This window comes from Oryza glaberrima, chromosome 7 (assembly GCF_000147395.1).
Source record: "Oryza glaberrima chromosome 7, OglaRS2, whole genome shotgun sequence".
Classification (NCBI taxonomy): domain Eukaryota; kingdom Viridiplantae; phylum Streptophyta; class Magnoliopsida; order Poales; family Poaceae; genus Oryza; species Oryza glaberrima.
In genome coordinates, this window is record NC_068332.1 from 26,082,594 (window position 1) to 26,109,332 (window position 26,739).

The 26,739-nt window shown below is 43.4% G+C and overlaps 5 protein-coding genes across 9 annotated transcripts; all 5 read left to right on the forward strand.

Moving 5' to 3' along the window:
• The first annotated feature begins 443 nt into the window (after positions 1 to 443).
• Positions 444 to 4,439, forward strand: LOC127778436 (nitrate regulatory gene2 protein-like). The gene is made up of 6 exons (XM_052305036.1): positions 444 to 729; positions 929 to 2,035; positions 2,124 to 2,198; positions 2,588 to 2,745; positions 3,126 to 3,349; positions 3,548 to 4,439. The coding sequence occupies exons 2-6, from the start codon at positions 1,024 to 1,026 to the stop codon at positions 4,155 to 4,157; spliced, it is 2,079 nt and encodes a 692-aa protein (XP_052160996.1). The 5' UTR covers positions 444 to 729; positions 929 to 1,023; the 3' UTR covers positions 4,158 to 4,439.
• Positions 4,440 to 8,921: 4,482 nt separating this feature from the next.
• Positions 8,922 to 10,067, forward strand: LOC127779931 (calmodulin-binding protein 25-like). The gene has a single exon (XM_052306865.1). The coding sequence runs from the start codon at positions 8,966 to 8,968 to the stop codon at positions 9,620 to 9,622; it is 657 nt and encodes a 218-aa protein (XP_052162825.1). The 5' UTR covers positions 8,922 to 8,965; the 3' UTR covers positions 9,623 to 10,067.
• A 1,753-nt stretch (positions 10,068 to 11,820) lies between these two features.
• LOC127779844 (RINT1-like protein MAG2L) lies at positions 11,821 to 16,223 on the forward strand. 3 transcript variants are annotated; one of them, XM_052306759.1, is made up of 4 exons: positions 11,821 to 12,116; positions 12,250 to 12,360; positions 13,265 to 13,377; positions 13,529 to 16,223. In XM_052306759.1, exons 1-4 carry the CDS (start codon positions 11,885 to 11,887, stop codon positions 15,536 to 15,538), a joined length of 2,466 nt encoding a protein of 821 aa, XP_052162719.1. In that variant the 5' UTR covers positions 11,821 to 11,884; the 3' UTR covers positions 15,539 to 16,223. The 3 variants fall into 3 exon arrangements, with proteins under 3 accessions (XP_052162719.1, XP_052162720.1, XP_052162721.1); XM_052306760.1 differs by having other exon boundaries at positions 12,047 to 12,116; positions 12,197 to 12,360; positions 13,279 to 13,377; XM_052306761.1 differs by lacking the exons at positions 11,821 to 12,116; positions 13,265 to 13,377 and having other exon boundaries at positions 12,203 to 12,360.
• Positions 16,224 to 17,410: 1,187 nt separating this feature from the next.
• Positions 17,411 to 19,472, forward strand: LOC127779577 (probable serine/threonine-protein kinase PBL2). The gene is made up of 4 exons (XM_052306391.1): positions 17,411 to 17,637; positions 17,778 to 18,121; positions 18,200 to 18,338; positions 18,438 to 19,472. Exons 1-4 carry the CDS (start codon positions 17,580 to 17,582, stop codon positions 19,076 to 19,078), a joined length of 1,182 nt encoding a protein of 393 aa, XP_052162351.1. The 5' UTR covers positions 17,411 to 17,579; the 3' UTR covers positions 19,079 to 19,472.
• Positions 19,473 to 20,776: 1,304 nt separating this feature from the next.
• LOC127779575 (alpha-L-arabinofuranosidase 1-like) lies at positions 20,777 to 26,494 on the forward strand. Of its 3 annotated transcripts, none has more exons than XM_052306387.1 (18): positions 20,777 to 21,102; positions 21,234 to 21,349; positions 21,481 to 21,712; positions 22,067 to 22,121; positions 22,255 to 22,466; positions 22,619 to 22,740; positions 22,824 to 22,977; positions 23,268 to 23,337; positions 23,426 to 23,571; positions 23,657 to 23,702; positions 23,785 to 24,078; positions 24,365 to 24,483; positions 24,591 to 24,662; positions 24,756 to 24,859; positions 25,114 to 25,170; positions 25,280 to 25,478; positions 25,587 to 25,730; positions 25,837 to 26,494. In XM_052306387.1, exons 3-18 carry the CDS (start codon positions 21,536 to 21,538, stop codon positions 25,954 to 25,956), a joined length of 2,091 nt encoding a protein of 696 aa, XP_052162347.1. In that variant the 5' UTR covers positions 20,777 to 21,102; positions 21,234 to 21,349; positions 21,481 to 21,535; the 3' UTR covers positions 25,957 to 26,494. The 3 variants fall into 3 exon arrangements, with proteins under 3 accessions (XP_052162347.1, XP_052162346.1, XP_052162348.1); XM_052306386.1 differs by having other exon boundaries at positions 21,234 to 21,312; XM_052306388.1 differs by having other exon boundaries at positions 20,778 to 21,102; positions 21,234 to 21,712; positions 23,785 to 23,837; positions 23,934 to 24,078; positions 25,837 to 26,493.
• The last annotated feature ends 245 nt before the right edge of the window (positions 26,495 to 26,739 follow it).

A 26,739-nucleotide genomic window follows, 5' to 3' on the forward strand; every position in this document is an offset into this window, starting at 1 on the left:
CCTCTCGTGACCCATGGGCCGTGGCTCCATGCTCGTTCGCCGTCTGCTTCGCCCGCAGCCCGCCCACCGATGCTCTGTCCGCCGCCCGCAGCTGGCCGCCGCTCCACTGCCGCGCTTGCCCACCGCCGCTCCGCCGGTGAAGAGAAAAGTGAAGAGGAGAAAAAAGATATATGAAGCTGACATGTGGGTCCCGCGGAATTTTTTAATTTTTTTTTGCTGACTAGGATGCCACGTCAGCAAAACCAGGCAAAAAATACTGCCAAGGGACCTCGGTGAACGGTTTGAATGAATTTAGGGGCGAACATTTCTGGTTTTGTGGTTGAGGGACCTAAAAAAAATGTCGCTGTTAAGTTGAGGGACCTCCGATGAACTTATTCCACGTCGAGAGCGACTCGGCAAGTGGGCCCGTGGCGACGCGCCACACACACGCACATCTGCAGTTACTCACTCCTCTTCGCCGTCGCCATTGCTGAGCTGCTGCTGTTGCTGTGGCTGGCTGATAGGCGACGGCAATGGCGCCCTCCTCCACTCCTCCGCCCTCCCCGAGCCGCCACCTCCTTCCGGTTTTCCCTACACCCCCGCGTATCCTTCTCCAGTCGCCGCAACTCACACAGACACAGTACTGCATCCAAGACGGACGGCCGTGCCGCGCAAATTTTTCACCGGCGAGGCGGCGACGCTGGATTCCTTCGCCGTCCAAGTCCAGCCATCCGGACGCTATCCAGACAGGTTCTTTCTTTTCATTTTCAGATTTTCTTGTTTATATTGGAGTAATCTGCTAGCAGAATGGATGAGAACTGGTTGGCTTCTTCCTGATCCCTCCAAACCCTTTCTTTTGGGGGGAGTTTGCTTGACAATATGTATATAGTCTCTTGTCGACTTCAATTCTAGCACATGAATTAACTATGGCAGTTACAAAATCATGCAGAAGGTGATCCTACCACCAACCTGTGGTGATTGGTCTCAAATTTTCATGCCCTAGCAATCTCTGCACAGCTTTCAGTGCTGCTGCTGCCCTTCAAAATGGGGGTGGCGCCTTCTAAGATTGAGGATGATAGGGCCCTCGTGTTATGCCAGGAGAGGAAGCGTTTTGTCAGAGAAGCAATCGACGGAAGATGCGCACTTGCAGCTGCTCACTGTGATTATATTCGGTCACTGAGAGACACTGGCTTTCTGCTAAGGAAATGTTTTGAACATGAAGCATCTGAAGAATCGATACCAAATAATAAATCGCCGTCTTCTTTTCAGGCCAGTCATATGAAAGCTGCCATGAATTCCATCAGAACTTATCTGGAGAAGGTGGCAACTCCTGTGACAGTGACTATGGTCAGTGCCTCATCTCAAGATCCTACTGGTACTTCACCATTGGACCATTTTGACCAAATTCACCCAGGTGACAACCAGTTTTCACCTAAAGAAAAGGATAGATCTGGCCAATGTTTGGACATGGTGGATGATCCTAGACCCTTCCTAGAGGAGGGAATCCCAGAGCTCGAAGAGGAAGTGGAGAGAACTCCTTCGAATGAGGAGGATGGTTTTGCAGAATCAAAAGATGATTTTGCAAATGAGGAAGAGAATTTCTCTGAATCAAATGATGCTTTCCTCAGTCCATCCATTGAAACGTTTGTGCCAGTGTCAAACAGCAACGACGTGTCTGATAAAAATAGTTCAACAGACAAGGCACCTGAGCATCATGGTCATGGAAGTGTGGCATCAAAAGATATTGCTTTACCAAATACTGGTTGCCAAAATGATAACCCCCAAAATGAGAGGAGAATGACTGACATTCACACAAATGAAAATTATAGCAATTCTGCTGTGTCCCCAGTTAATGTCGTACCACCTTCAGGTGCTGCCTTTCCTATGGTTTCAAAGGAACCGTATCCTTATTTAAGCATATCTGTGAAGGACCTATATACAGGCATGGTAGAGATTGAGAGATTATTTTCCAGAGCTTGTGATTCGGGAAAAGAAGTCACAAGGGTTCTCGATGAAGATAAATTACAGTTCCGCGCCCTACTACCACAAGAAACAGGTTAGATATCTTGCAATGCTTATTTCTGTTGCACTATTTCTTTTCATATCTTCTCTTGTAATTTGAGGTGCACAATAATTTCTGGCAGCGCGTGGATCAGCACCATCTAGTTTTCTGTCAACATTGTTTGCCTGCTGCAGGGAGGATGTCCCTCTTCCTGAAAGTAAGCTTTTTTTCCATTTATTAGTATGAAATTATATTTCCTGCACTGCTCAGCCCTATGTACTCCTTTTTTTTATAGACATATGACATATCACATGGAACTTGTAATGTTTCTGTGTAATTGTTCTTATTGTCATACTCCTCTATTGTAATAGATGATATCATACTCTGCTATTGATCTCATTTAGTTTTGTGTTTTTTTAATCTCTCAGCTATTGCATTTTCCTTATATTGTAACAAATGGTGTCTCATATAGTCATATCTTAGAGTCAAGATTGTCCATCGTAATTTGACCTTGCTGTTTCTTTAGTGCTCTATTTTCCTGTGTAAACTGTAATACCTGTGTGTTCCCACTGTACAATGAATTTAATGTACCATGGTATAATGCAGCTCCTTCTCAAGCTGAGGTAAAATACCTTACCTGGCATAGGTCAGTGTCTTCACAGTTGTCGCCGTCTAGAAATCCTCCTGGGGCTATTACTGTCATGCATACCTCAACACTAGATAAACTGTATGCATGGGAGGAAAAGCTTTATGATGAAGTCAAGGTAATTAGCTTTTTTGTGGCTACTCTATGTGAAATACCTAAATCTTTTAATTTTGGCTGACAGTTTAATCCATTTTGATTTATGTTCCACATGTCTGATTGCTTGTCACAACATGACTTTCTTTTCCCTGCCTTTCAGAAACCATCGAATATACATTGATTCTTCCGATTAATCCCTTAGCTGGAACTCCCTACATTGATCGCTAGAATTCATAGATAGATTACTTGCTTCTTTAATCATAGAGGTTTCAGATATTGTATTAGTCAGAGTTTATGCAGTTTATGACTAGTGGTAGTGATTTTTTGTCAAGAATGTTCAAATAAAATCTGATAATTCTTCTGAAGTTTCACACCAAATGATTATCATGATTCTGCTTTCAGGTCAACAGTGCCATATGCAGGAGATATGATGAGAAATGCAAGCAACTGAGAGACCAGGAGTCGAGAGGGAAAAATCAAATTCTTGTTGATTTTACCCGCGCTACTGTAAAGGATTTGCATTCCAGAATTCTAGTGGCTATTCAGAAAATAGACTTCATTTCTAAGAACATAGAAGACATAAGAGATAAAGAGCTTCAACCACAGTTGGATGAACTAATCAGAAGGTATATTTGCCAATTCAGTTTTTGTAGAATAATTTGTAGTTTGATGTGCACAAGAAGAGAGTATTGTGTGCTTGAGTGTCATGCATTGTTTCAGGATTTTCTCAGACTGTTTTAACAGAATGCACCAATCACAGTATGCAGTTTGCATTAAACTGACAGCTATATAAATCTGACAGTGTCTGCCTGTCTTTACTGTAGTTTAACTAGGATGTGGGAAACAATGCTTGAGTGCCATCATCTTCAACATGCAATCATGAAGCTAGTATCCAGCAAACGGAGTGTAAAATTATCATTTCAGTCAGAGTCTGAATGCCAAGATGCCCTTCTCCTCTCAGCTAAGCTAATTAAATTATGTTCGGACTTCCAAAACTGGGTGGCATCACACAAGGTTTACCTGTCTAGCCTTAACTTATGGCTGCACAAGTGCATGAAACCGCTGAAGAAGAGGAAGGGCTCCAGGAAGCAAAATGTTGTTGATGTTTCTCTAACAGAATGTGCTGTTGCACCCATATTTACAACTTGCGAAATCTGGATTAAATTAATTGACGATTTACCGACCAATGAGTTGGTGAAAGCCATTGAAAATCTCGTTGCAGATGTTGGCCGTTCCTTTCCGCACCAAGAGCAGGTGCTAAATGGTGAAACAGGAGGAGAAATCCTGAGAAATAATGCCCCTGCTGATGTACAGTCAAGTCTGATGGCATTCTTAGAGAAGCTTGAAGCCTTTTCAGCAGTTTCACTGCAGAAGTATATTGATCTGCAGAAAAACATCAACGAGGCAAAGGATAGGTTTTCGAGAGAAGATTAAAGTACGATTGCAAGTAGCTCAAGTGAGCTTTTAGTAATATGGCCCCCCTTGAGTTGGATGAGTAAAATGTTCCATATGTAAATTCCTGGTTGTGATGATATTGTGTATCGAGTCGTTTTGTCAGTTGTAAATGTTTTGTGTAGTCTCTGGTGGGAGTATGGGGCTACAGTTAAGTTAGAAACATGAGAGGACAATACGCTGTAAGATACTGATATGAACATGATGTATGCACCATTTTTCCAGAACAGTTCAGTGATTTGTCAATGTAGCGTTGAAAGCTAAGTCTCCAATCTCATGAATTTGACGAAGTACAAATGATCAGTATGAATACTTTATGAAAGAACAAGTCCTCTTGATGCATATTTTAGATGATACCATCATCATCCATGTAGGGAAAAAGTTATTTCTGTCAAATACTGGGTACCTGTTCCAATGCCCCAGCACCCAGCTGGGCAAGTGATGTGAGCTGAAAGCCTGAAACATTCAACTTGCCTGACAGAGCACACGGATGCCTAACTAGAGTGGCATTCAACTGTGATGCAGATTGCTGCTTTCTCATTATAATACGGGAAGGGAATCAGACCATGCATCTGACCTCTAGGAAACGAACAAACAGGTCGAGCAGATTCCTGCCTGTTTACCCTCGAGAAAGGACAAAGCCAAGCTGATCCATGGCCAAAGTCAAAAGCCATTTGCACTCACCATGATGCAGATGCAGTGTTCCTTCCCTTTGTTTCTCATAGATACAAACAGGCAGCTTGATTGTCGAGTCCCCTAGCTGCTCAAACTGAAAACAAAAGAATACTGGTCTACTGTTTGCTGTTCCCAATATTTATTTTTTTTTCAGCATATGAGAAAATAGATTAGGAGATGTCATGCTGTTGCTTAATTTAATAATGCCAGTGTTTTAATAGCATAATGCAGGAGAGAGGCAGGGGTTTAGAAAGGTACAAGCAACAACCATGCAAAAAACAAAGCTCTGGGCCGTACCCAGCAGCTTTCCATGTTCTGAATTTTTCTGATGAGGCATTGACCTAGGGATAGGGACGTTCTCGCAGCAAATACATTACATGTCAAAGGGAATTATGCGACAAGGAGATGGTCCAAGCTTAATTGCTTTATAATTCCTAGGGAATCCGGCATGGTTAGGTACAGTTATTTTAGTTTTTGTGTACAGATGATTATATATCTTATATATACTCCTAGCTAGCAATCTTTGTTAATCTGAAGGTGTTAGTTCAGTATATTCTGAAACATGTACGACTGATGCTATTACAAGGAACAAGTGGATGAGGAGCAGGTGTGATAAGTCAAAACAGCCTAGTGTATCATCACATGAAGAGAGCTCTCTGATGATGTGCATGGAATCCTTTAAATAATGCACAGTGGATGGCCACAGCATGGTGATCTCATCATGCCCTCACTACTTATGTCATTTCTTTTCCAATCTAATTGCCACACATTTTATCTTTTGCTGATGAAAATGAAGAGGACTGATGAGAGTTTCAGGCTCTCTGAAAACGGTTCAAGTCAGAACAATCATACCGTAATTTTCTCCCTTTTCTGCTTGATCAGCATTCAACAACGGATCGCATTCTGGATGACTTGGATTACGTAGATCATTGAACAAGTAAAATACATCTCCGATGTCAAAGTAGGTTTTCAGCTTTGCAGTTGAAACTGACCTATGCAAGATGTGCTGATTAGTGAGGTAATACTACGAGCTAGTGGAAGTAATCAAGTGTTTGATGGACCCAATGACACACACAAAGTCTTCGAAAGCACTCAATCACAAGGGAATGCCTCATGGGATGTCTTGATTAAACTAATTTAGCCATGCTCCTACCTCTCGATCGGTGCAAAGCTGCTGCAACTTGTGGATTTGTAGTAGTGTTGACTGCTAGCTTGTGGGTTCGAGATTAATTGGAGTGGGTGGCTGCTGAACTGTTTTCAACGCTGACAACTGCCGGAAACCGTCAAACTTGTTCAGTTTTGTGTAGGAGTAATCTATAAGCCTCCGTCCATGCTGTCAGCTCGCCTGTTCATCCTGTGCGCCTCTCGTCCCTGTGTGCTGCCATATGCTGCTGGTCAGCTACTATCGCATTCTCAGAAACCTGACGAATGGCGATGCAGTTTGTTCAGAGAACATCTGTCCACGCCTTGTTTGAGTGTTCAGACTGATTTCCGTAGTCTGAACCACAGTGTTCAGAAAACGAATAAGGCTGTCAGAAGCATAACCAAATTGCCCTTTCCTGATTACTCATCTAATAATTTCCTGATTGATTTACAGCCTTACGCAAATATGCACATGACAGCAGAGCACAGTGGTGGTTACTGAAGAAGGGGCATGGAAGATGTGCAGTCGCATTTTGAACACACATTTGGACTTGTGCAGAGGTCAACGAATGGTACAGCATCGATGAGGATTACGCAATTTGGTTTGAGCTCAATGTCGTCGTCGCCTCACGAGACCGATTCCATACAGTTGCAGGGTTTGATTATTACTATTGTTTTTTCTTCGGTGGACAGACACAGTTACAGAATACAACATTTTTCTTTTTCTGAAACTGAAGATTATAGTATTAAAGAGCTAGAGCTGGAGATACTCCATATAGGCATCGTGGAATCATTCAAATCGTTGGCCGGTGGTCCTTTTCACTGGATAGGTGAAAACTGCAAGCTCACTCATTTACACTGATTTACAGTGGACGCATAGAATCACCGTCAGAAAAGAAAACCAAGGAAGAAACGAATATTCAGAGAAACGCTTTCAGGTAAAGTTGGCACCGCACCATGGACAGAACGACCGATCTCCTCTAGATCTTGGCAGAATAATAATCTGGTGCAGTAGTGAGTAATAATATATCTCATGCGGTTTTGTTTGGTGACGTTACGGCAGCCAATATAAAGAAGAGATCTTTAAACTTTTTCTCTGAAAGAAGAAAGAGGAAATCTTTAATTAGGTAATACTCCATCCGTTTCGAAATGTTTGACGCCGTTGACTTTTTAGCATATGTTTTGACCGTTCGTCTTATTTAAAAAATTTAAGTAATTATTAATTCTTTTCCTATCATTTAATTCATTGTTAAATATATTTTTATGTAAGCATATAATTTTACATATTTCACAAAAGTTTTTGAATAAGACGAACGGTCAAACATATGCTAAAAAGTCAACGGTGTCAAATATTTCGAAACGGAGGGAGCAGTGGTTTAGGTGCTAGAGCTAGCATCGATCGGAGGTGGATAGATGGATGAATGGATGCAGAGTGTGATGGACAGGTGGATTGTGATTCTAGGTAGAGCAAATTTGGCCATTTTCGATGAGCGAGGTTGATCGAGAGGGGTGTAGGGGCTAGCTAAGGCAAGCTAAGCTAAGGTGGAGTGTAGAGAGAGATCTTTGATGTTTGGGTGGGTAAGGGAGAAAAAGAAAGTAAATCTGGTGAGAGCGACAAGGAGCCCACCCCCTCTACCCCCCGCTATTCCCGCGATTGTACTGCTGATTAGCCGGGAATGGATGCTCGATCTCTCATGGATAATTTGCACATATAATGTGTGCTACTGCTGCCTTTGTTTGTTACTTACATATGCTGCTGATTGCTGCTCGATGAAAAGGACGGAAGAAAATAAAAAAAGTTTGAAATAAATTGTGTAGTATTAGTGGATTCCACTCCCTATTCCTTCTGGTCTCTTGGCAGCTGTGGAAGAAGCGGAACTTCTGCAGCCTCATCTTTTCGCTTATGCTCATGTTTATCAGCTAAAATTTGAATTTTTAACTTTAATTTTAGAGTTGATTTTGGGGTTTTTTTTCATCGAAGTTTATTTGTCAACCTTTACTTTTAGATCGCTAAGAATATGTATATAAAAGTTGTATTTCACAAATTTTTTTTCGTTTGCAAATATGTTGTTTCGCTTATCCCCTGATAAGTGAACGATGGGGCTACAGAGTTTTCGACTCAGCCGTCTCCTCGGTCTTTGTGCGTGCTTGTAGTGTTTGTCCACTCAGAAGGTCGTATGCGGTATTCCGCTGGCATAACAACTTTTAGGGGAATGCTGTGAGTGTAGCGTGGCTCCGCCTCCTATCTCTAGTTTGTTTGGAGTATCCTTTGTTTCATAGTAGCCTCTTGGTTTTTCGTCCTTCCCCCATCCCGGCATAGGCCTGTTTAGTCGATTGCGTTGTGTAATTAAAACTTTTTTCTTTTAATATATTGATATGTAATTTTTTACGCGTTCGCAGAAAAAAATAGTATTAAGTGGATGCATAGGTGAGACGTTGGCAAGCATATTGCGGCCGACAGACAGTTGAAAGGTCGTGCATGGCGAAGAGAAGAGACTGTTGCTGGCTTGCTTGCTTGGCCAGCAGCACAGGGATCGAGCGAGTTATACCTATTCCATGCTCGCTACAGTTAGTACGAAACACTTGGCAATTAATCAATTAATCAGCTACTAGTACTCCACATGCATGCAGTTGAGTTACCTGAAATCGCGAAATGGCACAGCATCAGCATGGGCTCCCAAACCAAACCACCAAGCGATATCCTATAGGCGATGGATGGCATATGCCACATGCCACCGTCGCGCGTCGACAGCGCCACCACGCGATACGGCGCGGCGCGGTTGGCGGTGGCCTCCGACACCCAGACAAAAAGCCTCACCTCACCCTCACCCGCACACGCCGACACCCCGACGCGTTTTCCACTGGGTCCCATGGGCCATGGCCTCTCTCTATATACTCGGCCCATCCCCGCCTCCTCCTATTCCCACCTTCCACCTCCACTTCCTCCTCTCATCGAAGCTAGCTGATCTGCCATGGACGCTCTCTCCTGCCTGGCGCCGCACGCCGCGCTGCTGCCGTGCGCGGCCTTCACCGACGCCGACATCACGCGCGCGCTCCACTTCTCCTCCTCCATGCCCGACACCTCCTCCTCACCCTCCTCATCCTCCTCCGCGGCCTTCCTCGCCGACTTCTGCGGTGGTGGCGCCGGAGGAGGGTTCGTGGTGTCGGCGCCGCCACCGACGATGCCGGCGATCACCTGCGAGTCCGTTCTCGTGGCCGACAGCGCGCGCCCGTCGCCGGCCGGGCCTGCGCGGCGGCACCAGCAGCAGCAGCTGGGGCTGGGCCCCGCGGGTGGGCGCGCCGGGAAGCGGCGGTCGCGGGCGTCGAAGCGCGCGCCGACCACCTACATCAGCACCGACCCGGCCAACTTCCGCCTCATGGTGCAGCACGTCACCGGCGTCCAGGCCGACCCCGCCTCCCTCGCCGACGGCGCCGCCGGCATCCTTCCCACCACCACCACCACTGCGCCGTTCGACGCCTCCTCCGGCCTCCACATGCTCGACACCTTCGCCGCCGCCAACCCGCTGCTGCAAGCCGAGCAAGCGGCGGCGCTTCAGCAGCAGCCGTGCTTCCCCACGCTGGACTCGTCGTGGAGCGCCGTCATGTACGATGGCAGCGACCTCCTCTGAGCATTCCTTCATTCCCAGCTGCTGCTGCTGCACTGCAGTGCCAACACTAGTTAATTAGGACGCCGCCGCCGACGACGACGACATAGCTAGTAGATTTCTTGCTCTCGATCGCAGTGGCCGGCCTAGCTAGCTCTACATCGATCGATCAATCCACTACCATTTCTTACTTGATTAGTTTGTCGTTGGAGCCAAGATCGTATCGATGATGCTCGCTTGATCAGGTTAAGTTGTTGAGTTACTGTAGGGTGTTACTACTAGTATTATTGTACAGCTAGCGCATTATGCATGTCATGTCGTCGTCCGTCGGTCAAACGGAGTGTGGCTGCAATATATGCCCACATTTTATGCAGTAGTAGCTGTCTATAGCTGATCTCAGTTAATTTAATTTGTACTACGTGTATGTCAAAGCTAATTAGTCAGCAGTAAAACATCAGTTTCTCTCGCAATTAATCTGGTGAATTCTAGAATGCATGCTAATCATCGTACTACCTCCGTTTCATATTACAAGACTTTATAGTATTATTCACATTTATATAGATGTTAATAAATCTAGATATTTATATATATATCTAAAGTTATAATATATATATGAGCCATGCTTGAAAGGAATCAAATGTATAGACAACGACTTGTTCCGTGCTGGAGTAATTCATTGGCTCGCAAGACCTGCGTATTGGAGGTAGTTGCAGCTAGCTTCCAAACCCACGATCTGGACATCATTTTGGATTTAAGCTATATATCTGCAGGTTAATTAATTATTATTAGTCGCAAGAATGAAAGATCGAGAGAGATCTGTTAAAGAATAAAATATACGGTAAACGAGCGTACTCAATTAATATTGCCGCCTTTTTTACTTTGGATAATTGAAATGAGCACGTCGTGGGTCGGTGGAATTGACCTGGTCGCACCATGGATGCTGCTGCTTCGTCATCGACAGACGGATCATGTATATGATCCGATCGAGTGGAGATGGAAGGCCGAGGGGGCCAGGCCCATTCAGTCTCTTGCCGCCTGTACTAGGCTTTTCTCATCGATAATATATGTGGGCCCATACTAACTAAAAAGGAATTTTGCACTATTTATTACAAAACTTCAGGTATTTTACACTATTTATCATAAAACTACAGATTTAATAGCTTGTTTCACAAAACTATAGATTTAGTGTCTCCATTTATCACAAAACTACATGTATTTTGTACAATCTATCACAAAAGAACATATTTAAGAACTTGTTTCACAAAACTATAGATTTAGTGTATTTGTTTATCATAGAACTACACATTTAGTGTCTTGATTTATCACAAAACTACATATTTTGTGTCTCCATTATCACAAAACTACATGTTTTAACAATGCTAAAACCTATAGTTTTGTGATAATGAAGACAATAAACCTGCACTTTTATGATAAATGAAGATATTAAATCTGTAGTTTTGTGAAACAAGTTCTTGAATCTGTACTTTTGTGATATATTGTGCAAAGTACCTGTAGTTTTGTAATAAACGAATACACTGAATCTGTAGTTTTGTGAAACAAGTTCTTAAATCTGCAAACTTTAATCAGCCTAAAAGTATAGATTTAACACCATATTTTTCATAAAATTGTAGATTATAGCATTGTATAAAAAAAATGAAGATTAAACTCATTTCTGTCACAAAGCTACAACTTTTATAACTTTAATAGGGCTATGGTTATAAACTCTAATATCGGTAGTTCTTTCATAATTTCATCACTAAATATATAACTTTGGGATACGATTCTTAAATATATAGTTTTGCAATAGTTTGTTTGAAGTACTTGTACTTTTAAATTTACTCTTTTACCTCTCGCCGAACAACACGGCCCCGGCCCATGATAATTCCATCAAACGACCGCTTTACACCGGAATTGCTATTTAGTGCAGCAGAGTTCTTAACTCATTTTTTTTCCATTCATAAAAGTTTTCGTGTGAACATTTTTTGAACAAAAGTATTCGAGACGAAAGTTTAAAGAAAAAAGAATGCGCTGGGACCTGGGAGCCTGGAAACACAATCGCGCTAAATAGCAATCCCCTTCACACCGAGATGAAAAAGTCTGCACATTACCACTGAGAAGGCCCACAAATAGGAAGCCCAAAACCTTTTTGGGCTCCCGCCAATTTAGCCCATGGGCGAAGCTGTCTCCAGTCCACTTGACCACTTCCCAGAACTGATTTTATTTTCTGGGCGAAAAAGAAAAAAAAGAAAAAGAAAAAAGGTTCGCGTTTCTCTCTCTTGGGCAGCCATGGCGTCCCCGCGGCCGCCGCCGGCGAGCCTGCGGAGTTTCCTGGACGCGCACTTCGCCTCCCCCGAGGACCTCGCCTCCGCGCCGGCGCTCGCCGAGCTCCTGCGCCGCGAGTGCGTGGGCCTGGATGCATCCCTCCGCCGCCTCGAGGCGCAGCTCGCGTCCGTATCCGCCTCCTGGCTCGCGCGCTCCGCCGGCGCTCGCGCATCTCTCCGCCGCATCCGCTCCCGAGGTTCGCTTCTCTGAACCCTAGTACGGTTTTTGTCCCCCTTTTGTTTCGTTCTGGATTTGTAGGGACGCTCACTGTTACAGTATTATTGCTTCGGGGATTCCGCTCGGGTTTCAACGGATTTTATCGGTGGTAGGCGGGGGATTCGGAGTGGAGGAGGAGGATGGCGAGGAGACGCTGCGGAGCGCGGAGCTGCCGGCGCTTGTGCAGGAGATCCATCGGATCGACGCCATTCGACTCTATGCGGGTCAGCCTTCCTTCGTCTCTTCGTGCTTTCCTAATAACTTGAAAATTCCGATATTGGATAGTTATAGTGCTAACTTTTGCAAGTTAATTTGGATTATGGGGTCACTCCGATTTTAGAAAAAAAAATGCTCTTAGAATTTCAGTGGTGTTTTACCTGCCAAATCAGTTCTGAGTTGGGCAATAGCAAGTTACGCTTGTGTCGAGTAACTGGAATGTCCCAATCTTGGACTAGTTACAATATTAAATTTGCAAATTAGTTTGGTAGATGTAGTTGTTACCTACTACCATAATAGCCTGTATGCTTGAGCATTGAGTAACTTATCTATGCATTGCAATATGGATCTCTTGATGAATTGTTTCTTCATACTTCACTAGACACTAAGTACTTCCCTGAAATAAGGCACTAGCTACAATAACCTGGCAATGCACTTCACGTGCCCACGGCCCACCCACCACTCAATCTCAAACTACTGTAACTTGATGATGTCAATGGAGAATATCTGTGTTAAACAAAGCTATTATCAACATCGAGTTTTTTTCTCAACAATTGTTACATAGAGTCAGGGGCGGAGGCAGCATTTTAGCTAGCTGAACCATATAGCTATAAATTTTTTGTGCAAATTCTACGTAAATTTCAGTGTTTCTCCATTGAAAATTTTTGCCACGTGTGGGGCCCAAGCCCAAGCTGCCCCACACGTGGCTCCGCCCCTGCATACAGTGCAATGTTGACCATGCCCTTTAAACTGATTAACGCGGATTACCTGCCAGTGATCTCCATGGGAACATGCCATTTGCGCTAAAGAATTTGTTTGGTGCTGCAAATTATATTATATCTCCTCCATCATATCCGGCATGATGTAGGAATTTGTAGTACCTTCTGTAACTTTTCTATGCTGACATTCCAGAAGCTGCTCTACAGTTGGAAGCTTTTGTTGGTAACCTAGAAGATGCAACGTTTTCCATCGTTAGACAGGCCTCAAAGTTGAACTTGTCCTCGGTATTTAGGCCAGCATCTAATGTGAGAAGCTGAGAAACCTTCTCTTTCCTTTTTCTTCCTTAATTGTTATTTTAGGTACAACCTACAATTATTGGTCATGCCGATATGACGTCTGTTAGCAGTATGTTTGTTTGATATGTTAATCACACTTTTTTTCTCTCTCCAAATGTAGGAAATGCAATGGAAGCAAGAAAAGTTGCTCCAGGCTGTTGATGCCATGAGGGATATTGAACTAGAGTTGCTACGGATCAGCACGAATAGGCCACAATGGACCAATCTTATCATGGCTGTTGATTCTAGAGTGGACAAAACCCTAGCAATTTTGAGACCTAAAGCACTAACAGATTATCGAGCTCTACTTGCAGCACTTGGCTGGCCACCTTCCTTGTCTTCACCAGATGCAGCAAATAATAAGTACTCGGAAATTCCAAACCCCCTCATCTTAATGAATGAGGCAAATAAAGAGAAGTATTCACAAAGTTTTCTAGCACTGTGTGCTCTGCAACATGCGCAAGCCAACCGTGAAGCGCGTCAATGCCAAGCGAAAGGAGCAAGTGCTAGCATGTCAGATTCAAAGTACTTTGATAAAACTGCTGCATGCTTTGATAATGGACTTTGGGCAATTGATGAGTTGGTTCAGCCTATTGCTTCCAGGTTGGAATATCATTTTGCTAAATGGTCTGAACAGCCGGAGTTCATTTTTGCCCTTGTTTACAAAATAGCAAGAGATTTTATGGGTGGTGTGGATGATATATTGCAGCCTTTGATTGATCGAGCAAGACTTGTGGGATTGAGTGCTAAAGAGTCTTGGGTAACTGGAATGGTGAAAATGCTTCTAGGTTACCTTGAGAGGCAAATTTTCCCAGTCCTTGTCACATCTTATCAGGCTACTGATGACAAATTTGAAGTACATTCCTCATGGATGCACTTGAATGACCTGATGATTACTTTTGATAAAAGAATGCAGTTGCTTGCAGATTCAGGAATACAGAAGATAGCTTCAATTTCTGAAGGCCTGACCAGGTCCTTATCTGTCTTTTCCATATATAGCGAGCATTCTGATTGGCTTCACATGTGGGCTGGTGTAGAGCTTAATTCTGCACAACATAAGCTCAAATCTGAGATGGAGGATGAGATAAATTGGTCATATAGTATTAAAGAGCTTGGTCTACAAGAGATCACTAGTAATTTTCTTCTGTCTACAAGAGAAGATTACAAAGCTCCAACAATTTCTGAATTTGTGGTCAAAACTGCATCTGCTATGATTGAAAGAGGCCATGCTCTGCCAAATAGGGGATTAAGGATTCAGTATAACAGATCCTCTTCAGTCCAGTTCCTGAATGATTTCTTTCTTGTCTTACGTGAACGATGTGAAGCCCTACAACTGACAAATACAGCTTTAGAAGATGATTCTTTACTAAAAGCTTCATTTGCAATTAATGCTGCTCGATATTGTGAATATGTTCTTCGGGAATGGGATGACGACATAGTTTTCCTGGAGATGGGTGCCCATAGGAAACATGTTGATGAAGGTCAGGGACAAAGCCACAAACACAGTGCCCAACATCCATGTTCTTTCTTTGGCGATGAAATCGCCTTCTTGGCTAAATTGGGGACCGATTATCTGGAACAGATTATGTCTTCCGTTCTGCTCGAGTTTGAAGATCTATCCTGGGACTATGTCCAAAACATTGGATTGCCCAATGAGCAGATCCATCCAGTTGATGAGGTCCTGGATGAAGAAAATCTCGGAGTATCTCCTGGATTTGTTGCCTCTCTAGAAGTTGTGAGAGACAGAACCACCAAACTGATGCTACATCTTAATTCGAAGGATTTCCTTGATCTGTGGAGGAGTATAGCAGAAGGCCTCGACTACTTCATCTACAGCAGCATACGATGGGGGGAGTTGACATTCTCTGACCAAGGAGTTGTACAGCTAAGAGTCGATACGAAGGCCCTTCTCCACATCTTTAGGCCCTTCTGTTTAAGACCTGAAGCCTTTTTTCCATTCATAAGTGATTCCCTGAGGCTGTTAGCCATGAGAAAGACAGATGCACGATACCTGTTGGAAGTGCTCAAGAATGCCAAGGAGAATGACAGTTGCCTGAGGCAACAAGGACTGCAACATGTAAATGCAAGCCAAGCTATGAAAATCTTAGGTAGCAAAAGGTCTGATGGATAATCTTCTTACCTTAGCGTAGAAGACCTGCTGGAGATGATCAGAATATGATTTTGCCTATGCTGGGCTGCTCTATGTCACTATGATGACGGCAATCTTCTGCCTGTCCTCCTTCCAGGAAACATCTCTTCTGAGAAGTTTAACACGTGGTTAGTGGTTACCGGCTGCAATTCCAGGCCCACTCCAAGGATAATGCGCCTGTTGGAACGCAGGATAGCAAAACAGTTTGCGTTTCAAGATTGAAGAGACTTATCTGGTGTTCGCAGCAGCTTCGCGTTGAAACAAGTTTTGGCATGTACTACATTCTCTCCAGGGTGATGAGACCTGCGAGTCTTGGACGACAAATTGGAGATGGCCGCTTTGCAATGCAAAAGTCCGCCGCCGCCGCCCCCTGTTTATCGCTTCTTTGACCGGCTCGATCGTAATCAACCCAAACACATCATGTTGCATGCAAAGCTAGCAGATGTAACAACAAAATATTCAAGATCTCGTCTGCCTCAAATTCTCTGAGTAATATAGTCAATGTTCACCGTCTCGCAGAATATGATTATGTCGCATATCTCATGTATGTCGTGTTAATCCTGATCCGTACCTTGAAAAAAAAGATTATAATCTTAATCTTTATCTACCTGGTCACCAGTTGCATGTACATAAATAAAACCGCCAGATCGCTCTCCTTTGACTCCAATTGTTTGACGCAGCGAAGATACGAGGATCCGAGCGTACAGTGCTTGCAGATGCCAATCTATGACACCCATTAAAACTCATTCTAGTTTGACTAAAAATTTGTTTCTATGTTTTTGGTTTCTTCCCAGTTCGACTAAAAAATGTTTTTATGTTTTTGGTTCCATTCCAGTTCGACTAAAAATTTGTTTCATGTTTTTGGTTACTCCTACTTGGAGGAGAGACCAACACAAAAGAAAAGGTTGTTTTTATGTTTTTGGTTACTCCTGCTTGGAGGATAGACCAACATAAAAGAAAGAAAAGGTCAATTAGAAATAATATTTGCTGATCAGGTCAAGAAAGATGAGCAGGAGCTCATGTTGATGCACATGCATCTGACTTTGAGCTTGCAAAAATGTAGTTTCTTCTTTCTCTCGAACACAGAAATGCAGACTATTGATAATATATTTTATTGAACCTTGTGAGATCCATGCCCTGAATCCTGCATTCTACGGTCAAAGCCCAACAATCTGTAGAAGATGTGAGCCAGTATCTATCAGTTTGAATGTGTCAAAACTGAAAAGCAATAATCCTATCTTGGTAAAACTAACTGCAGGACAGGAGCTATTTTGTGCTAGTTACCGGCTACAAGCAGACAGATCTTCAACAACTGAAAATGATGTGATAGTGCACATTACTAACCTTTTTCACACTAATGTGGATAGCTACTAAAGGACTACTGACTGTTCTGTTCTTGTCCTTTGTGAGCACTAGTTTGAGCTGTTACTGAATCACACCTTTTGTTTCTTCCAGCACTGTACTCTGCAGTTGACAAAGTAGCAAATTTTGCCACCTGTTTCAGTGTTAGTGCTGTATGATGCTACTAGTAGCTGCTAAGCAATAAAGTTTCTCTCCGAAACCAAAGAAACTATCTTTTTCTGCCAACATATGTATTTTTTTTCTTCTACCCAACATGTTCAAAGTTAGAAGCTGTCAAAGACTTGCACCTAATGCAGTTCCCATTATGAACCATTAGTTTTATTAATGGTGAATGCCTTGCCTGCATCAAATTAATTGATGGTGTTTAATTAACAGGGAAGGCTACATCTAATTAGAGGTAATTAATTTATCAGCACTTTGGTTGACTGACAAAACTGGAGGAAGCCTCCAAGTAGGCATCTAGTACTAGACATGTACTCGTAGTCAGTCAACTGACAGCTTGATCAGTCATCTCTATCCCTTGAATTCTTTGCCTTCCTGTCCATATATTCTTCCATGCCTCCCATCACAACCTAAGACCATACTCCATTTTGGAGTTCGCAGCAACTGCTCATCTGGGATTGCAGTTGCAGGTGATCAAGGATTAAGAGGTTCATCCAAAATGGGGAACTGCATGGGCTCATCCAAGTGCGCCAGTGCATCGGCTCCACTTGAATCAAGTAAGATGCTACTCTGATATATACATCATATTTCTGTTCGTGGTTTGATTAGCCAAGAAACATGATCAGGAAGAAGCAATCAAATAGACAATTAGCAGTATCCATGCTGATCTATGTAATATGGTTTGAAAATTATTCAGAGGTTACGAGAAGCAGCAACTCGACGACGACGACGGACAACACCTCCAAGGCATCGCAGCGCAGCTCGTCGGCGTTCTCGTCGGGGCAGTTCTCGCGAGCCAGCTCCGACGAGTCGTCGGCGGCGCCGTCGCTGTCGTCCCTCAAGTCGTTCAACATGGGCGACCTCCGCGCGGCGACCAAGAACTTCGGTTCCAACTCGTTCCTGGGAGAGGGCGGGTTCGGGTGCGTGTACAAGGGTTGGATCGACGAGCTCACCCTCGCCCCTACCAAGCCCGGCGTCGGCAAGATGGTCGCCATCAAGAAGCTCAAGAAGGAGAGCTTCCAGGGTCACAAGGAGTGGCTGGTAATTAATTAATTAACTAACTACACTTACTAATCATTTCAACTTTTCATTGATTAATTAACCTTCGATCACTTGCAGGCAGAGGTGACCTACTTGGGGCAGCTCCACCATGAGAACCTGGTGAAGCTGGTGGGCTACTGCTCGGATTCCGACAGCAACAAGCTGCTCGTCTACGAGTACATGCTCAGAGGCAGCCTCGAGAACCACCTCTTCAGAAGTGAGTAGTATATAGTACACTGTACACTGATCAAATCGAATCGATTCTTCAATTCAGAAGTGAATGTAATGGATGTTGCATACTGTATGATGCATGCAGGAGGGACGCAGCCGCTGTCGTGGGCGATGCGGGTGAACATCGCGGTGGACGTGGCGAGGGGGCTCTCCTTCTTGCACGGGCTGGAGAACCCCATCATCTTCCGGGACCTCAAGTCGTCCAACGTCCTCCTCGCCGGCGACTACCGGGCCAAGCTGTCGGACTTCGGGCTGGCGCGGAACGGGCCCACCGGCGACAAGAGCCACGTGTCCACCCGCGTCGTCGGCACCAGGGGCTACGCCGCGCCGGAGTACGTCGCCACGGGCCACCTCTCCGTCAAGAGCGACGTCTACAGCTTCGGCGTCGTGCTGCTCGAGCTCCTCACGGGGCGCCGCGCGCTCGACGCCGCCCGCGGCGCCACCGCCGAGATGCTCGTCGACTGGGCGAGGCCCCACCTCGGCGATCGCCGGAAGGTCAACCGCATCATGGACACCAGGCTCGGCGGCCAGTATCCCAAGAAGCAGGCGCAGGACATGGCGGCGCTCGCGCTCCGCTGCCTCCACCACGACCCCAAGCTCCGCCCCGCCATGCCCGACGACGTGCTGCCGCAGCTGCGCCTGCTGCAGCAGAACACCAAGCCATCCTCCTCGTCGACCTCGGCGCCGGCGCACAGGTCGAGGCCATTCCAAGCGCTAGCGAGCTAGCTAGCTAGGCGTCTTGTTAATTAATTACTTCGTCATCTCTCAATTACTCCAGTATTATTTGTTTGTTAATTTCATGCTAGCATAGTAGCATGTGGTGTCTATACAGACAAAAGAATCGATGAACATCTAGCTACCTAGTTTGTAATTAGTTAGGTAGGAGATATATATCATTGCTGTGTGAAAATTGTGAATTATATATTGCTAGCTGCAAATTAAGTAGATAATATTATTATAGCTAGGTTCAGAAATTCCATGCATTTGTGTGCATCATCAGTATAGAGACGATTGAGGATTTGTGATTTGTTTTGACACTATGTTCTTGCTTTCATTTCCTTTTACCATCAAATGAAGGCTTTGTTTGCTCATGCCAATCTGTTGAACTTCAATTGATTAATTACGGACGCTGTTAGAGTTTTTATCGAATATGTGTACAGAGTCGGTTACAGTTCAGTAATTGGAGTTGTACTAGGTATATGAATAGAGTAAGAGTCAGAATCTATCCTATAATCTCTTTTAAATAGAGAGACGGACCTGTTGTAACCTCATAACGACTTAGCATAACGAGAGAGAGTAGCTGCCGGTGACGGCCGGCTGTGAGCCGTTGTAACTTGTAACTTTGATAAGCGCTATAATATGCTGGATCGGGGAGGAGCGCCTGTAATCAGTACCCCGAAGATATAGGTTTCGGCTGAACCTCGTTAACAAATATCATGTCTCGGTATCGTTATTGTGTTTAGATATCCTATGATGTTTCTTCCGTGTTTGGTGAGCCGGTTTTATAACAGACGCTACTCCTTCATATGTGGAGTAATTAGCAGCTTCAAAATGGTTCAGTCAGCGCTCAAGACGTGCACGCTACACACAATTAGCCTAGTCATACAGCATAAATCAGACGACAATCAGTAATAATATTCGGATTTGCTGCCTCACTTTTAACCGTGCCTAATTTCGCATCTTCGCGCTTTCAGAAAGCAAGAACTGATTAACACCACTATTACGATATCTGTCTAACTTTGTTAAACTGGTCATGATCTCGCATATATATAGATGGTATCCACACACTTTATACTTTCAAAGGACAGTACGTATTCACACACTCAAGTTTCAAAAGATAGTATTCACACACGAACTTGGTGATATATTGACTATTTGACTAGAGTCATCCATTTCATCATGATTGCGCGCCGTATGTTGACTAAAATGACAATCACTTCCTGCAATAACATACACCCTTCATCCTAAAAATAATTAACTTTTAGAAATATATTTGAACAAATAGTTGTCTATAGAAGTTGTTTTTTTTTTTTTTGACATATGGAATACGAAGCTTCTTTTGTAGATCAAAAGAGGATCCGCTTCTTTTTTTTCCCCTAGACAATATGGCATAGCGAAGAGGTAGAGAGTTAATTCAGTGCATTATAAGGAAAAAACACAGTTAATTTAAATCGGCGACTCTGTTAGGGCATCATTACGAGTAATAAATATAATGTTCAGTGAACAAGAACACTGAACTTAACTCTGTATGATCACTGAAAGGAGGACAATTGATCTTGAGTAGAGATTCGATCAATTTAGGCCCAATGGATTACAGAGAGGCCTAATTGCAAAAACGAGCCCATTAGGCAGTTTGCATAGACGGACTGGGCTTTGCATTTTCGCCGGGCCTATTGGGCTTTTCTTAGGCCATCATGGACTGGCCCACGGAATCACTCCCGTCACTCCTCGAATCCGGCGGCAGCGGCACCGGCGCTGGCGACGGCCACGGCGAGGCGTATCGGTATTGGGGAGCGGCGGCTAGAGAGAAGGTGGTGGCGAGATGCGGCTTGGCCACCTACTCGGCGTCCGCCACCGTGGCGGTCATGCCCAAGAACAAGGCCTAGGGAAGCAACTGCGGCGACCGGCAGTGCCGCGGCGGCGGCAGCGAGCCGCATCGGGGACGCCACGGCTTGAGAGGCGGTGGCGGTGAGATGGTGAGGTTGGCCGGCTGCTCCCCACCCGCCATCGTGGCGGACATTCCAGTATAGGTACGGCAAACCTATGCACAAACAAATAGGCAACTATCTTGAATCAGATTCAGACTGATTTCCTTCAGAATTAAGCCAAGCAATCAAGCACCATTGATTTTTCTTCTTGTTTTCTCCGACTCTGAGAATAGTTTTTCGTGCGCCATCTTATCGAGGAAAATGACGGCACCTGGTTTTGCTTCCCCGCGACGTGCAGCAGTGGATGGAGAAGTAAGCTTCAAACAGAATGCTGATGACGTCCCTATCGGTTCTTATCTCAGTTCCTCCCCTTCTCCTTCTTGCCTAGCTTTGCTTCCACTCATGCAACTGCTTTTGCACAACTTGATGATGCATGCCTCGATCGTCTATCTCATCTTGTAGTGCGTTTCGGCCTTTCAGGCATATATATGGACCGTGCATTGAGTTGGTGTGAGCTGCGAGCTCATTGAGCACAATGGCAGTGCAGAGAACAGATGCTGCCTCTTGGCTCCGTGAGCTGGTTCTTGTTTACGCCATGTGCTGGACAGTCTCACTGGGTTTTGTTGCGGGTCAAACCGGGCAGTTGAATGTCGATGCCTCGCCGCAGAATGCAAGGAAGATCCCTGATAAGATGTTCGGTATATTTTTCGAGGTGAGACTGAATCTGGATATTGGTATCTGTTTAGAACAACATTTGTTTTCTCACTCAAAAAGAAAATAGAACAAGCATTTTTGTTCTAACCGGTATACAAACTAAAAGGGACAATTACTTGTATAAACTTGGTGCCAGCACAAACATTTTTCCTAGTTGTAGACCATATTGTTCAGATAGCATTTCTAGTTATTTACTGAATCTCATACAATTAAAGTATGCACTGTTTGGAACACAGTTATTTTCTCCTGATTTGCAACATTTTCCTATATATAGTACCTGCATATCAAATGAGGTTGCTTCGACTTCTATTCCATGCTGGGAGCTTGAATATATTTGTGGTTCTACTTGTAGGAGATCAACCATGCTGGGGCTGGTGGGTTGTGGGCAGAGCTTGTAAGTAACAGAGGTAAGGCAAAGCATATCTGTGTTAATCAAGATGATAGAAGTTATAGAGGAGCTTGTAAGATGATAGGAGGAACAGCGGTGGTTGGGATATCGTACTTTTGCTTAATGTTTGTAGTGCTCAAATTTATTTCCAGGTTTTGAGGCTGGTGGACCTAATACACCTTCAAACATTGACCCATGGCTGATAATTGGGAACGAATCAAGTATCATTGTTGGGACTGATAGGACATCCTGTTTTGAGCAAAATCCGGTGGCACTTCGGATGGAAGTTCTTTGTGATTCTAAAGGAACCAATAACTGCCCTTCTGGAGGTGTAGGAGTCTACAATCCTGGTTATTGGGGCATGGTATGATGTGTTTCTTATTTATTTATCTGTCCGTCTACAATTTTTTTTGAAGTTTACGTAATCTTATTTGACAGTTTAAATTTGATCTGGCATGTATTTAACTGATTAAACATCATGGAATACACTATATAGTATTTCTTCACATTTTCCAGAATATTGAAAGAAGAAGGGTTTATAAGGTGGGCCTGCACATTAGATCTTCGGATGCAGTATCCTTAACTGTTTCCTTGACAAGCTCCGATGGTCTGCAGAAACTGGCCTCTCACACCATAACGTAATATTTATGTTTCCATTAATATCGCTGGGATGCTGCATTTTTTTCCCTAATAATTGCTTGAATTTCCATGTTGCTTCCAGGGCTAGCAAGAAACAGTTTGCTAAATGGACAAAGATAGAGTTTCATCTGAAATCTAGCCAAACCAATACTAATTCAAGGCTCCAGCTTACAACCAGCAAAAGTGGAGTGATTTGGCTCGACCAGGTGTCAGTTATGCCATCGGATACCTACATGGTATACTTTATTCATGTCTCATTTTATTTCTTTTGGTGTACCATTATCTTTACTTATTTCGTGCTTCAGCTGCACAGTTTTGCAGACTATTCATCAGTAAACGCCAGTAGACAACTAATGATTTTTTTAAGAGCAAACCCATCACTATACTGGATGGCCCATATCCTATAAGGGAAATTCCTTTTTTGCCGGGTCTATAAGGGAAATTCCTACTGAGTTGCCGTCAGATTTACAGCTGTTTTATACTTATCAGTTCCCACCTTTTATTCATTGTTATGTTTTCATTTTAGGGACACGGTTTTAGGAAAGATCTCGCTTCTATGTTGGCCAATTTAAAACCTCAATTTCTTAAGTTTCCAGGTTTGCCAACTTTACATCATATATTTTTTTTCTGAAGTTAGGTATATCAATATTATCATATAGTTTTGATAATATGTATCAAACTTAGGTGGTAACTATGCCATGGGAAATTATCTGCGAAATGCATTTCGATGGAGTGAAACTGTGGGTCCATGGGAGGAAAGACCCGGTCACTTCAATGATGCCTGGGGATACTGGACTGATGATGGACTTGGATTCTTTGAGTTCCTTCAGGTAATTGGAACGTAGTCCATGACTTCAAAACTAATATTTATTAAAATATACTTCATAAGTTCATATTGATATTCATGTACTGCAGCTAGCTGAAGACCTCGGTGCTTCGCCAGTATGGGTGGTCAATGATGGTAGTTCAAATCTCCATGGATTATTAGGTACAACTAACACTCTGTTTCATGTTGTGTCAATAAACTATTTTCAACATTGCAGGAGCAAGCCAAAATGAAGAGGTATCTACTGCAACAATTGCATCATTAGTGAAGGTTTGTTCTTTCCAAAATATTCAATCCTTTGATAAAACGATCAATCTAGTACGTCAATACCTTGTTCCCCATTTCCTTCGTTCTTGTAATGTTCAGGACGTGGTTGATGGCATCGAGTTTGCCAGGGGAGGGCCCAAGACTACATGGGGTTCAGTTCGTGCAGCGATGGGTCATCCACAACCCTTTAACCTTGACTATGTTTCAATAGGGAATCAAGAATGCTGGATGCTCTATTACAGAGGTCTGTAGCTCTTCAGTTGCACGTCCTTCCTAACTTCATACCAAGAATTGATGTTTGAACTTAATGCATCATATTCCTGTACTTCATGTTGGAAATTTTTGTTAATCGAATAATGTCATGTTTGTGCTTGCAGATGATAGACCAAGAGTTTCCTTTTCCTTCTTATACATCAATTTTTAATAGTGTTTTAGTCCTCTATAAGATAATTTGTAAAATAATTTCATCTACCTTTATATCTTGTGGGTAAGCAGGGAGAGCTCATATTATATGATCTTTCAATTAACAGGCAATTACCAAAAATTCTATTCCGCGATTAAAGCTGCCTATCCAGACATCAACGTCGTGTCGAGTTGTGATAAATCCACTATTTCTCCGTCCAACCCTGCCGATCTATATGATGTTCATGTAATGTCTATTCATTATGTTCCTTTCCTTGTTTGTTTTCACAATTTCGTGTTTTTTCCAAATTATGGTTTCATTTATGGCTGACAAAAACATCATCTATACCACAGGTTTATACCTCATCTAGTGATATGTTTTCCAGAACTAGTATGTTTGACAATACGACGCGCAGTGGACCGAAGGTATGCTCAAATGTTATCCCTACATCTGATATACATAGATACTTCCACTTTCCATGCTCAGAAATTGACTTGGGGAGCTCTATGACTCTTTAGGCAATTGTAAGTGAGTACGCTGTGACTGGAAAGGATGCTGGCAAAGGAACACTGGTAGCAGCACTAGCAGAGGCAGCATTTCTCGTTGGATTAGAAAGAAACAGGTTAATAATCATACTTTTTTAGAGGAATATTTATACTTTTATTTTCTCTCCATCATGGATTTCTGCTGTATAAGCTCTGCCATAAATTGGTCCATGATACCAAAGATTTGAAACTGCTTGAAGATTAAAGCTTTGGGCATCAAAGGGCAATGTGAACGAACATGCTTCCCCTTCAGGCTACCACATCTGGGCTTTCTGCATCACTGGTTGATTGCATTGCAAAGATAAACATTCCGTACCTTGTTTTCCTGCAGCGACGTGGTAGAGATGGCAAGCTGTGCACCGCTCTTTGTAAATGACAATGATCGCAGGTAAGGATCCAACAACTCAGGAATTCTTATTTTTCAGATTGCTTTCTTTGTGTCATATCTGACTGAGTTCACAACCCTCAAAAATAAAATGAAATGATGCATACCATAGATGGAGTCCAGACGCAATTGTGTTCAACTCATGGCAGAACTATGGATGCCCAAACTACTGGATGCTACATTTCTTCAAAGATTCATGCGGCGCAACGTTCCACCCATCAAACATTCAGATTTCCAGCTACAACCAGCTGGTTGCATCTGCCATCACTTGGCAGAATAGCAAAGACAAGAGCACTTACCTGAAAATAAAGGTGCGAACTTTGTTAAGCTGCTCTTTGTTTCAGAGAGAGTGAGCTATGCATTGGTTTAGCTTGGAAATGACCAAGTGAGCACAAAACGAAACTTTTTTTTTTTTGCAGCTTGTGAACTTTGGCAACCAAGCTGTGAATCTCAGCATATCTGTGTCTGGGCTGGATGAGGGCATCAAGAGCTCAGGGTCGAAGAAGACCGTGCTTACTTCCAGCGGGCCGCTTGATGAGAACTCATTCCAGCAGCCACAAAAGGTTAGTACACTACACACTGACTGACAGCTGATCATGTATCCTATCCTGTAAATTTAAACAAAACAGATGGTAGTAACTATATTGAATGTGTACGAAATTGTTGTAGGTGGCGCCAGTGTCGAGCCCGGTGGACAACGCGAATGAGCAGATGGGCGTGTTGGTGGATCCATACTCCCTCACGTCGTTCGACCTGCTGCTGCAACCGAGCAAGCACTCGACCATATGAAAGGAGATATATACTGTAGTAGTAGTAGTCTTAAGAATATTTATTAGCCTGCAAAAAGAGGGGAAAAGAGAATAAAGGAATGTTGATGGGGGGCTTGATTGCTCAGGCTAACTGCATTGCATGGAACATAATATGCCCATCAATATTCTTATTCGATTCAGCCCAAGAATAGAGAGATTTACCAGGTGAGGGTGAGTCATCCAACTCAAGAATTGTTGTTTCAATGAAATTCAGATTAGCTGACGTTGCACCGCATCTGGGATCTTGGCTGGCACACAGCATATGTAAGTATGTACATACGTGCATACCATCACCACCTGCTAGTGCTAGGAAGCTTCCTAAATTCCTTACAGTGGCAATTTCCTTGGCTTATTAGGTCGCATAAAGCTATAACATAATGGTATATTACTTGTCAATTGTATTGCTATGCAATTTTCAGATGTTTGGTGTATATATAGCTGTATACGCGTCACCTAAAGTGCACTTATTGTATTGTTCGATCGAGACACCCATATAGTTCAGGCTATTTAACTTACTGAAGGCGAAATCTCCTGGAAAATACATCATCTTAGCTTGCAATGCAGTGCGTTGATTGATTGAACTACATAGCTAACCAGGCTGCTGATCGGCGACCGCTGACAAAAATATGCTTAATTAATTCCCTTGTGGCTGACATGATAGATGACGTATAAATTAATGACCTGCAGAAATGCTTAAGATTAATTAACGGCAAATTGTATATGCTTAACCTCCACAGTTGACTGCTCCAATTAAAATTCAGAC